At 37.0% G+C, this 13,352-nt stretch overlaps 1 protein-coding gene across 1 annotated transcript in view; it reads left to right on the forward strand.

Moving 5' to 3' along the window:
- Window positions 1-570: 570 nt before the first annotated feature.
- LOC127617105 (PH and SEC7 domain-containing protein 2-like) overlaps window positions 571-13,352 on the forward strand; it is a 43,052-nt gene continuing 30,270 nt past the window's right edge. The window contains exons 1-4 of the mRNA XM_052088994.1: window positions 571-879; window positions 8,685-8,879; window positions 9,737-9,817; window positions 12,817-12,929. Of these exons, the coding sequence (XP_051944954.1) occupies window positions 830-879; window positions 8,685-8,879; window positions 9,737-9,817; window positions 12,817-12,929 (439 nt within the window). The 5' untranslated portion in view covers window positions 571-829. The remainder of the gene's footprint in view (window positions 880-8,684; window positions 8,880-9,736; window positions 9,818-12,816; window positions 12,930-13,352) is intronic.

Genomic DNA, 13,352 nt, shown 5'->3' on the forward strand with positions numbered 1-13,352 from the left:
ACATTAACTAAAGCTCCTGACCTGTATCTGCATGATTTTATTCACTGCACTGCTGCAATATGATTGACTGATTAGATAAACGCATGAATGTATGTTGGTGCCAAATAGGCTGATTTGAGTATTATATTTGTCAATGTTTAGTATGTCAATGGAACTATCATATATTAGCACCGATCAAGAATCTTTCTACAGTCTGAAAAACAAACAGAAAAACCTTCTGCATAAAATGACATTTCTATTTTTATTTTCTTTATACGGTAGTTATTTTAGTCATTTATTATGCTGTTTTATCCTCTATTAGTTTAGTAGTAGCGTATTACTTGTATTGAGGATTAAATGAGTGAGTGAGAGATGAAGAGAGGCAGAACTCCGATTAAAGGCGCACTGGCATGAGAAATGACGGAGACTCAAACGGCCATTGTGCTCCCGGCCCGGGCTCCGGTCCAGATCGGCACTTCAACATCGGAAATATGGAAATATGGGCCAGCAGGACTCATTCAGTAATTCTATCCATCCAGAGCGACTCTCTCCGCCCCCTTCCTCTTGTGTTCCGACTTTTAGGAACTTCAGACTGGGGAGCCTTTTGCGCAAAAGCGCGCAGACATTCGGTATGAACGAGCCGGGTTAAAAATTTTATCTATCGAAGAACGTGAACGACATGCAGCGAGACACGTTGTCGAAACGCCCCTTGTTGCTGTAGCTACATTGAAAACTTAATTCAGTTAGAAAAACCCCGATTGCCCAATGCGCAATCGCCCGAAGGCGAATGGATTTGAACGTTTTTTTCCTCTCGCTCCGCGCGGGACTGACGCCTGAGCTCCGGTGAAAGATGTGGAAAGAAGAATATGATGTTCATTTCGACTTTCTTCTGGGACTTCTGTAAGTACTCAATCATTTCCATTTCTTTCTTTAACTTTTAAAGATACGCGACTGTACTAATGCACTCGAAAACAGAGAGTCTGATCTTAATTTCTGTAGAAAATGTAAATAAGTATTCTTGCGTGTCTGTACAATTATTCTTTGAAGTTTGACCTTTATGCAGTTCTGGATCTGAGATTTGTCTTTGCTGCCCTTTAATTATTTGCAATTTGTGGACACATCTGATGGTTAAGGTCGTGCATTATTGTTCTCCATATAAGGCAGATTGTTAGTGTCATAGAGACTGGGGCTAGTTGTCACTTTTTAATCCAGTAAATATTTATCTGGATAATTTGCTAAAAAACTAAATATAACAAAACACTATTCAACATTTACACCATTATTGCCCAGGAAAAAAGACACATTTGCAAACTACTTATATGGGGTTAAATAGCCTATAATAGGCTTTTCAGCTAAATGTATACTGTAAAACCATTAAGAGACACATATTAAAAGTAAAACCATTGTTTTTGCTAACAAAATGTAATTAATGAATGGTATAACATCACAACATATAAAACAAGTGTGACAACTTGCCCCAAGCTGGCATTTATAAAAAAATCTACCTTCATATTGCTGACTCTTGCCTGAATGTATGCCAGTTTTATTGTGTTACACAAGAGCAATTACAATAATATGATGCCATTGGAATTTTAATTGGGAAGATTATCCTTATATTAGACAGTTTTAAACTAAGTGTTCGAAACAAACATACAAAACCATTGCTTAAACAAGCATTTGTGTAAATGTGACAACTTCCCCATGTGAAAACTAAACCTGGTCTCCCCTATAGTTAGGTACACTGAAAACACTAATAAGCTGACTTTACTCAATTGATTGATTGGACTGAGACAGAGATAAGAGTGTCCAACCTGACCAAAGGTGACATAGATCACCCAAACGGTGATGTCACACAAAACAACTATTTGCATCAAAACAATATAAATATTACTACAAAAGATCTAAACCTCTATGAATAACAACTATTTAAAAGCCCCCATAAGTTGAACAAGGAAACATAATTCTATAAATTTGAACATAATTAGACTCGCAGACTTGAGTGAAATTGAAGATGACATTTATTTGATGAATATAAAACAGAAAAGTCTCTCTGTCATTTCCTGCCGGAGATAGGAGGCAGGTGCGAGGAGCCTACCCCTGTGCAGAACGGGACTCAACTGGTGGTGGTGGGGTGGTGGAGGTTGCCGTGTTAGCACACTGAAACAGCAATGTGATAGATTGTGAGCAGACTTATAAAGCAACAGCTTACATGTGATTGGCTGGGAATTAACCAGCTAATGGTGCGATGATGTACAGCTGCTAGTCTTCCCGCTAGAACTACGCAGCACTTACATTTACATAATTAAAGCACAAGGGGTTATAGCGTTTCCACATAGCCTTAATTTTGCACTCAATCGTTTGAGTTATTAACACTTTAAATCTTTGAAGTCTATAGATTTTTTAAGAAAAATAAGTTTTATAAGGAACATATTCAGTATATTTGAGTTATGAGCCCAAAAATTGACATTTCAAGTAATGGTTAATTAAGACAACTTGATTTTTCCAGGAATGACAAGATTAGGGTTTGCAGTGATATTTAACTCTTTTTTTTGTGTGTTTTAAAGTCCACCTTACTTTTTTTTTTTTTATTGCCCTTTGGTCAGGAATCTGTTATAGATAAATAAATACATAGCCTGAGGCCTCTTGTTTGTGTATGTAGAAGAGAGAGTGAACTTCAGTTTTGATCTTGTACCTGAAAGTGTTTTAAATCTGTGGTCTGATCTAATATATACATTTCTATCCCAACATGTGGATTTTTCAACTTATTGGAATTGTATTTTTGGCGCACTTACAAGGACATAGCAACTCCCTCTCACCTCAATACACCCCTCTCAGACAGCATCAGAGCAGCACACTGGCATGTGAGTCACAGACAAGCAGTTTCATGTTTAATCTCCTGCCGATCTCAGCAGCAGCAGCAACAGCACAGGTCCATACAGACACACGCTCTACCGGGTTCATGTAGGATCAGTGATATCAGCACTGCCACTTCAAGCACTGCAATACTCACTTATAATGTTTAGATGTCTTCTAGAGCTGTGATTTATTTTTAACAAATTACATCTCCAACCTGGTCTTATAGAAACTTGTTACAGTATGTACAATTCTGTAAAATGACTTTATGTGGCTCGTTGTACAGTACGTACAGTACTAGAGGCACACAATATATCAACATAAATAAATCATAATTTAAATAAGCCTATAGTCAGTGATCCATTTTGCAACCAAGTTCCTCAACCTGTCCTGTTCTCACAGGACACGTTCTTTCGTTCCACTGCGGTATATTTAATTGTCAGTCAATGTACATGTGTGTTAGATGGACACTTTTGGAGCATATCTATTGATTTTAGCATTATAAATGCTGCAATTTTAGGACATATGTCATGATAAAAGTAGTTCCTTGCTCCGTCAAGCTGTCAAGAAGACGTCCTGTGTGAGCGGCTCTCATTCTATGACTGTGCTGCCATTGAGATTTGTTGAGTATGATGGTAGGAAAATACGTACTTTTATTACAGATTTACGTCCAGCTCAGGAGGCACGATAAATTGCATTAATCTATAGCATTTATTTTCACATTAATTGTGATATCTCCTCTGCTCCTGTAGGTCCTCAGTGATGTCCCATCTCAAGTTCTTCAGAAATCAATAACATGTATCTGCTCAATTTATCATTATTATTGATTTACATTTACATTTATGCATTTGGCATTGATCACAGTTCTCCAAAGGCAGAGACATATTGCTTTCTGATGGGGTTTTGTCACTCATTATGTACCTTTGAAATTTGACTAAAATATGAACAAACCAGCTGTTTTGACATCTGAGACAATGATGTTTGGGGGGGGTTTGGGGCACTGTCAGAGGGACTCCTGATGTGATTCACTGCTGTTTCTGTGTGGATAAGTGTGCACAGAAACAGTCTGATTAGTGTGGATCATATTTGTGATTGTAAATCATGAACCCAGATAAACTTTATTCACATTGTTGAACATAGAGTGCAATCTATCTTAAAGGGACAGTTCACCAAAAAATTAAAATTCTCTCATCATTTACTCTCCCTCATGTCATTCCAGATGTGTATGACTTTAATTCTTCTGCTGAACACAAATTAAGATTTTTAAAATAATCCAAACTATCCCTTTAAATAAGCTTTGACCAAAACCTGCTTGCAGTCTCATTATATTTTATACAGCACAGTTCAATGAATCAGTCATATGGTTAAATATTCAGACCTGCTGTGAATTCTGCCTTACTGACAGGGTTTTGTGGTCTCAGAACATTATTGGGAGTCCATTATCACCCTATAGTAATGTTCATCACAGACAATTAATTTTTCAATCCATTTCAACACATGCTTATATGTTAGATTAGATGATCTATATTTCACATATACGAGTGTTTCGACAAACTCAAGCACTTAGCACTGTGAACTTCTAGAAGATAAAGCCTCTTTAAAACATTTTTCACACTGTCAATATTTTTTATTATTATTATTATTAGTCTTCTCATGATGTCCAACAATTTATGCACATGCATCACAGCATTTTTCATTTTGGTAATTTTAACCTCAAATTCTGTATGGTGTCGAATAGAATTCTTTTGGGGAAATTATGCTGATAGAAATGACATTTTTTACATTTTTGAAATAAAATGACTGACTTCTTTGTCTTTGCTAAGGCTAATTTAATAGTTCATATTTTATGTATCGTAAATACATACACTGGTGGCCAAAAGTTTGGAATAATGTACAGATTTAGCTATTTAGGAAGGAAATTGGTACTTTAATTCATCAAGGTGGCATTAAAGTGATCAAAATGTATAGTCAGGACATTACTGATGTAAAAAACAGCACCATCACTATTTGAAAGTCATTTTTAATCAAATCTAGACAGCATTCCCAGCAGTCATCACTCCAACACCTTATCCTTGAGTAATCATGCTAAATTGATCATTTGGTACTAGAAAATCACTTGCCATTATATCAAACTAAACTGAAAGTTATTTGGTTCATTAAATTGTGTTTGTTTTTGAGTTACTGGCATGACTGGCATGTCTTAAGGTCAATATTAGGTCAAAAGTGGCAAAAAAGAAACAACTTTCTCTAGAAACTCGTCAGTCAATCATTGTTTTGAGGAATGAAGGCTATACAATGCTTGAAATTGAAGATCTCATAGAAAGGTGTAACTACAGTCTTCAAAGGACAACTGGATCTAAGAAGGACAGAAAGAGATGTTGAAGGTTAGATGTACAACTAAACAAGAGGATAAGTACATCAGAGTCTCTAGTTTGAGAAATAGAGTGGTACATAGAGTGAACTTTAGTTTTGATCTTGTTGTACCTGAAAGTGTTTTAAATCTGTGGTCTGATCTAATATATACATTTCTAAAAAATGTCATAAACTTGATATTAATCTTCTGAAACTGTAAAATTCAGCTTTTTACTTTATAAGGTATTTTGTAATCACCGTAGTAGTTACAAAAGAGCACATGATGACATGAAGTTCATCAATAGAGGTCCTTCCAGGAGTAATGACTAATAAACATGTAGAGGCAGCGCTCAGTGTCACTCACACAAACACTAAACACCATCAGGGTAACACATGTGAAATTTAAATAATGTAATAATCATTAACTAAACATCAATTATAACACAGAACACCCCAATGGACATAACTGATTTTAAAAATAAGAAGAAACATAACTATTCCCATAAAATATGATGAAATGTAATGGGCCACGCAGGGAATAATGGGAACACCCGATTATAGTTTTTTTTTACCGTAATTTTAACAATAGTGTTCTGTAAAAATTACATGTACTCTCTTGTTAAACATAATGTTAATTTTCAACATTAATTATACAGGAAAATCATACATACATTTTTATAATGGATGTTCATAGTTTAATATTGAAAGAGTCTGGAACAAGGCTGTCAAATCTATACATAAATGGCAGAACTTGAAAAGTACCAAAAATAAATGACAAAGGCCTGGTAAAAAGTTTCAGTTTTAATGTAACCTCATAAAGAAAAAGAAACAAATATGAAGTCTGAAATACTTGATTCTGATTGGGCAATTGTGGCATTCTGCAGTCAAATGTTTTTGTGTAATTCTAAACTGTACAATTTTCTGTTGTCGCAGGCACAATTTCCTACATAGGTGTGCTAGTTTCATGTCATTTGTATCTCTTATATTTCACATAATGAAATAATTTCAGCACAATTCAATATTTCATATCCATTTAATAATTTATTTGGTAAGTAGACATGTAGTAAGTGGGTTAACATACAGTCAACCGTTATTATTGCAAATTAAATACAAGACCCTGATCACCTTGTTGGGGTTTGTTGTGCAATAATGACTGCCTGATTGTACACTATCTCTTATATTTGAATTTGTTTTTTATTTATATTGTCCTTATATCTTATTCTGTGCGAAAGGCTGTGAGATTTGTTTTTGGGTTTAGTGATGGCATTGTGGTAATGCAAATGAAGGGGCCATCTGCTTGGGAAGGACACAAATTACACCCCTCTCTCTCTCTCTCTCTCTCTCTCTCTCTCTCTCTCCTCCCTCTCTCTCTCTCTCTCTCTCTCCCTCCCTCCCTCCCGGAACACCGGGTTCTGCTGGCGCCATGGCAACCAACACATTACAGTCCCTTATCGAGTTTGGAGCTAATGCAATTGTGCTAATCAAATTATGCAAAAAAAATAATAATAATTGACTCATCCACAATGAAATGACAGCTATAATTTATTCAGAAGGTTTCAGACGCAGAGATGAAACTGTTGACCAGTAAGCATATGCCATCTGTATTTCAGTATGTTTCTCATTGTGTCCGCCCACTGAGTGATGACAGCATCATTTTAACATGCACCAGAATGATTCTTCTGTCTTTGTCTTTTGCAACTCACTTGGCTTCAGAAAAACACATTTTAGACATATATTTTTGAAGGAATAGTTTGCCCAAAAATGAACATTTTGTCATCACTCACCCTTAATGTCATTTCAAACCTGTCTGACTTTCTCTCTTCGAATGACAAGACGGTGAGCATGTGACTTTTGCTTCCTTAAACAATGGCAAAAATACAATGCATACAACTTTTATACATGTTCTGCTTATGCACATATTTAGCTAGGTACCGTAGCCAGACAGAAATTGAATACATGAATAAATTGTATCAAAAGCCTTAGCGTCTGTCACATCAATAATGGTCGGACTTACTCACTCTGGTTCTGTATTCTCCGGGGCATAGAAGCTGACGCTCACGTTCCTCATCCCAAATTACAGGTTCATTTAAAGAATACTTAATGAGCCACTCACCTCCTTTGAAGTAATTGTACACATCAAGATTTTTAATAGTTGAATTAGATGTGCTGTTTCACGCTTAGTAAAAAGATTTCCCTAAAGATGCTCTTTGCTACAATGAGCTAAATGCTAATTCAGTGACTGGGATTGTTGGGTGATTTTAAAGACTTGGATTGGGTGCTTTTATCAGTTGAGTGTGTACAAAAATATAAATGATATTTTTTATATTTTAGGGTTAGGTCATCAAAAAATGAAGTAAACCGTTGCTGGTCTTGTCACCCTGCTGGAAAAAAATTAAAATTGGTCATACCTGGTTTGGTCAACTGTATTTTGGGACATGGTAGCTGGTATGTTGGTGGTGGCTAGTTAAACCATTGGTTTAACAAGATAATAACCATATATGATCAGCTTGTCTAGCTACAAAACCATGTTAAACCAGTTTCCACCATCCAAACAAGCTTTGACTAGCTAATGATCATAAATTACCAACTTTGACGAAATAGAAACCATGTAAACTAGCTTACAAAATCTAAACCAGCTTTTGACCAGCTAATGACCATAAATTACTAGTTTTGCACAGCTGGAAACCATATTAAACCAGTTAAAACCATCTGAACCAGCTTTGACCAGCTAAAGACCATAAATGGCCAGCTCTGCCCAACTAGGAATCATTTAAACCCAGCTAACACCATCTAAGCCAGTTTTGAATAGCCAATGACCATAAATTACCAGCTTCACCCAGCTATAAACCAGGTTAAAACCAGAAACCACCATCCAAACCAGCTTGGATCAGCTAATGATGATAAATTACCAACTCTGACTAACTGAAAACCATATAAAACCAGCCACCACCATCTAAACCTGCTTGGTCCAGCTAATGACCATAAATGGCCAGCTCTTCCCTACTATAAATCATTTTTCCCCAGCTACCAGCATCTAAACCAGCTTTGACCATAAATGACCAGCGTCGCCCAGCTAGAAACCATTAAAAACCAGATAACATCATCGAAACCAGCTTGGGCCAGCCAATGACCATAAATGACCAGCTTCACCCAGCTAGAAGCCATGTAAAACCAACTACCACCATCTAAACCAGCTAATAACCATAAATGGCCAGCTTTGCCCAACAAGAAATCATTTAAACCCAGCAAACACCATCTAAACTAGCTTTGACCAGCTAATGACCATAAATGACTAACTTCGACAAACTGCAAATCATTTAAACCCTGTTAATGGAATCGAAACCAGCTTTGACCAGCTAATGACCATAAATTACCAGATTTGCTGAGCTAGAAACCAGGTTTAAACCAGATATCACCATCCAAACAAGCTTGAACCAGGTATTGGCTTGATTTTCTATCAAGCCATTTATGGCAATTGTTTTCTCTGTTTGTTGCCATAGTGATGCCAACCTCACAGATGTGCTGTGCGACTCAGAATCAGAGCTGGGGTGCGTGGACACACTGGAGAGAGGCAGCACAGATACTCTCGCCAACGGTTGCCGTGTCGATGCGGATGGTGCCAAGCGACTGGCTAAGCGGCTCTTTTACCTGGAGGGCTTTAAGCGCTGTGACGTGGCACGACACCTGGGCAAGAAGTAAGTGTTTGTGTGTGTATGGCAGGGCTGTAACCACAATATAATTTGAGGGGGACAATAATCAGATATGGCCAGTCTGCCTTATTACTGTCTTATTGTCATTAAGTTGTTGCAGGAATAACATGATGGTTTAGAAAAGTTACATTTTTACCATGCTCAGTAGTCTAACACTGCTCGTCAATGTCATATGAGATAGCCAATCAAATCGAGGTAGGCGGGACTCAAGTTTAAGACGCTAAGCGGGAACCTCGTGGATTATCCCAGTTCCACGCACTCAGTGTCAGCAGGTCAGGTTAAGAGTGTTTGTGTCATATGAGATGTAATTATCTAACTAAACATGCAATATTTGACCACTGTTTTATGATTGAAATGTACAGTATGTGATTTGTATGTCATCTATATCTAGTCCGTATGACTTGTGCACTTTATTCCAAGCTTTCTGGGGTCATACAGCAGCTATGTGGTATATGGACTATTTTTATGGTATTTTAATAATTAAAACAAACAAAAAAGAAAGAAAAGATGACTAGCAATGCAGGCACAGTGAACTTTAAAATTACATGTAAACTTTTAAAACCAAACATTAAGCAACTTTGGGCCTTTATCGATTTTCAAGCCTTTATTCAGAAAATGATTGCATTCAGTGCATTTACTATATTAAAGGACCAAAGAGGACCATTATATTTGTGACCTGAATGCCCGTGACCCCCTACCCCCAAAATGGTTTGGTCCCCCTCAGTGTTCAAGACATGGTTGCGGCCTTGGTGTATGGACATGCTGCATTGGTGAGAGAGTGGGATGAAACCCTTTTTTTCCTTCATACCCACAATTCCTCTCTTTCTCTCTCTCTCCTGCAGTAATGAATTCAGCCAGTCGGTGGCATCCGAGTACCTGAGCTTCTTTGACTTCACAGGGTTGTCCTTAGACAGAGCGATGAGGTGAGTATATTTTGTCTTTAAAATCAGAAATTTTTACAACCAAAATTCTGAAAAAGCTAATAAAAACAAAATGAATTATATTCATCCTTTGCTATATTGAGAGCACTAAAACTAAACATTATATGATGTTTTACTTTGTGGATTTCATTGTTTTTTTTGTACAGTAATTTCAAATCAGATGATTGCAACACACTCCTAAAAATTTGAGACAGGGGCAATTTACGATAATAACAGTTTGACGAGTTAAAATAACAAGGCGATGTGAAACAGGAGACGTTAAACAGATGATGCAATCGTGTCATGGTATATAGGGAGACCTATATACCATGTCCTTCAAGAGCAAGGATCATTCATGACATGTCAATTTGCAGACAGATGCTTCAGCAAATAATCCTGCACTTTGAGAGCAATGTTCTCCAAAGACATATTGGAAGGATTTTGGCCATTTCCTCTACAGTGCACAATATAGTTCAAAGATTCAAGCAATCTGGTCAAAACTCGGCACGTAAAGAGCAAGATGAAAACCATTTCTGAACGCACATGATCTCTGATCCCTCAGACGTCACTGTCTTAAAAACATAATTCAGATGTAATGGATATCATGAACATGTGCTGGGGATAACTTTAGTAAACCTTTGTTAGTCAACACGCCTCACCGCTGCATCCACAGATACCCTACATCAACACTGTCCAGAAGCACTGCCAAAGTCTCTGGTCTGGTCTCATCTTAAATGTAAAGTAGAAAAGTGGAACCTTGTATTTTGGTCCGATGAGTCCACATTTCAAATAGTTTTTGAAAAACACAGCCATCATGTTCTCCAGGCCAAAAGAGGAAAAGGGCCATCCAATCTGTTATCTTGGATTCCTGCAGTCCTGAACTGTCTCCAATTGAGAATGTGTGGTGCATCATGAAGCGCACAATATGGCAACAAATACGTAATGTACAATTGTGCTGCTAAAGACCGGCAAATTAGATGAAAGAGGGGAAATTCCTCTTTTTAAACTTAACAAACTTGTGTCTTCAGTGCCTAAATGCTTAGTAAGTGTTATTAGATGAATTGGAGATGTTACACAGTGGTAAACACTCGACTGTCCCAACTGTTTTGGAGCATGTTGCAATCATCTGATTTGAAATTACTGTACATAAAGAAAAAAAATTCACAAGGTAAAACATCATATAATGTTTAGTTGTAGTGCTTTCAATATATAAGGGTGAATATAATTTACACATCACTTCTGTCCCAACTTTATTTTGGAATTGGGGTTGTAAGTCAAAATACTAGTTCACACAAAAATGAAAGTCCTTCATAATTTTTGTTCAACCCTAATGTCATTCTGAACCTGAACACTGAACTCGAAATACTCAAAATCACAACCATTCAGAGCAAATTTGTTGTTTGCAGCTATATACAGCGATATCAATACAGCTGGTTATGTGTTACAGTTCTATAAAGCGATGGCAAATGGGAAGTTTTAAAATTTTTCCTCATTTCTATCATATTATTAATGTGTTCACCCAGCAGTAAGGGGAAGAACCCTATTTTCTGGAAAGACTTGATTTCCACTCACATATGTCACATACTTGTGTCTCACCACCACAAACAGCCTGTGAAACTGGAAAAATAAAGCACGCTATCACTTAAAAACCTGGATTGCAAAAAGAGGAGGTACTAACTTAGGTTACACAATGTGGTTAACAATATTTGAGCACTGGAATAGCAATAGTGAGCAATGTGAATTATGAATAGAACATGAATTATCACAGACAGTCAATGGTATTTCTGATTCAGTCTAGATTAGCTCTAGAGTAAAGTAACAGTGTGGCTGGGTGGTTTTTCCCAATTTGTTCGATTAAATTGAATATGTGTTTTGACATGTTCTATTTATTTTTAAAACTAAAGTTAGATACGTAGTAAATCCACCAAAGGTTGAATAAGGAAGAGAAAAAGTATTCATATCGCTTGTCTTAATGCCACTCCCATTCTGATCAGCTGCACGTGTGCAGCGCGCTCCAGATGAATGTGACGGGTTAACAACACAGAGACTGGTACATAAAAGACAGCGGTAATATTCCCAATACAATTGTACACAGTGTGATTGCAGCTCAACATCTTCCATAATTCATGTATACACCATCTAAAGACCATAACTGGCCTCGGCGTGTGCATGTGTATGAACAGTGTCCTTTCTTTTCTTTTTACCCATAAGGCTATATTTGAGAGAATCAAATATCCGCCGCTCCTTTTGCCATGATGATTCAGATAGATCGCTAATTATTGCTTTGTTCTGTGACTTGTATCACATGTACTGCATCTATAGCCAACATTTGGCAAGCGATCATTTGTACAAACTTTGCTAGTTGAATTGTAATGATAAATGTTTTATATTGCTGCGCTACTCAGCGTAAACCACTAGAGGGCACGTCTCTGTCTGCAGGGGTTATGAATATACACAAGTGTTATAAACAGTGAGTACTTTCTAGAACTTTATATTGATTTCTAGATAACTTTCTAGATAGACTTGGTTTAGATAAAATGAATACCTACACTGGCTAAGAAATATTTTGCATTATTATTGAACATCTGGATGTATTACATTTACATTTATTTTACATTTACACTATGTTGACAACTTGCCCCTGTGGCGCATTTGGCGCATTTGTAAATTGTTCTTGCACACCTTTGTTTCCTATAAAGAAAATAACTTGGATTTCTCTCACCAGGTTGCCTTATATTCTAATATACTAATCATCTATAAGTTTGATATTATAATTTTTTTGCCATATCACCCAGCCCTAAATAACAGTGTAACCAAGTAATTGTGAGAATAACCACCGCTAAAGGACATTGTTCGGCTCAACCTGGATTATCTTGAGTGCCTTAATGCTTTTATAAAATGGTTACCTCAAAATAAAAAAGTCCTAGATATTGTCTCTGCCATGAAACAATAACAGAATTTGTTCTCTATGTGATGATCCATGTTATTTACTCTTGTTGAAGGAACTTCCTGAAGGCGTTTCCTCTGATGGGAGAGACACAGGAGAGAGAACGTGTGCTGGTGCACTTCTCCAAACGCTTCTGCCACTGTAATCCACAGGCTCTCACATCAGAGGGCAAGTCTTCCAAAACACTATGTGCATATCCATTGATTTAGGTCACATCCACACTAAGATGTTTTAGTTTTAATTTCACTACGTTTATGCCTCTCATCCACACTAAAAAGGCATTTCTCCCCTCTCAGCAACTGCTGACTTTGGAAAACTGTGACGTTAGGAAATTAAAAACTGAGGTTTCAAACTTAGTGTGGATGTCACCTTTGTGTCCTTAATCAAGCTCAGATGTTGTTGTAACTGTACACAATAATATATTAACTAGGGTAAGGCGACGTCCCCTAAATTGGCAGTTGACGATGTTGACAGTAAAACATTGCGATGGACGATGATTTCGTCGGTGGGGTGGGGCGGGGCGGGGCGGGGCGGGGGGTGGGGGGATTATATAATTTCATATAATTTTCAAAAATTATATGAAAAATTATA

The sequence above is a fragment of the Xyrauchen texanus genome, chromosome 23 (genome assembly GCF_025860055.1).
Source record: "Xyrauchen texanus isolate HMW12.3.18 chromosome 23, RBS_HiC_50CHRs, whole genome shotgun sequence".
Classification (NCBI taxonomy): Eukaryota; Metazoa; Chordata; class Actinopteri; order Cypriniformes; family Catostomidae; genus Xyrauchen; species Xyrauchen texanus.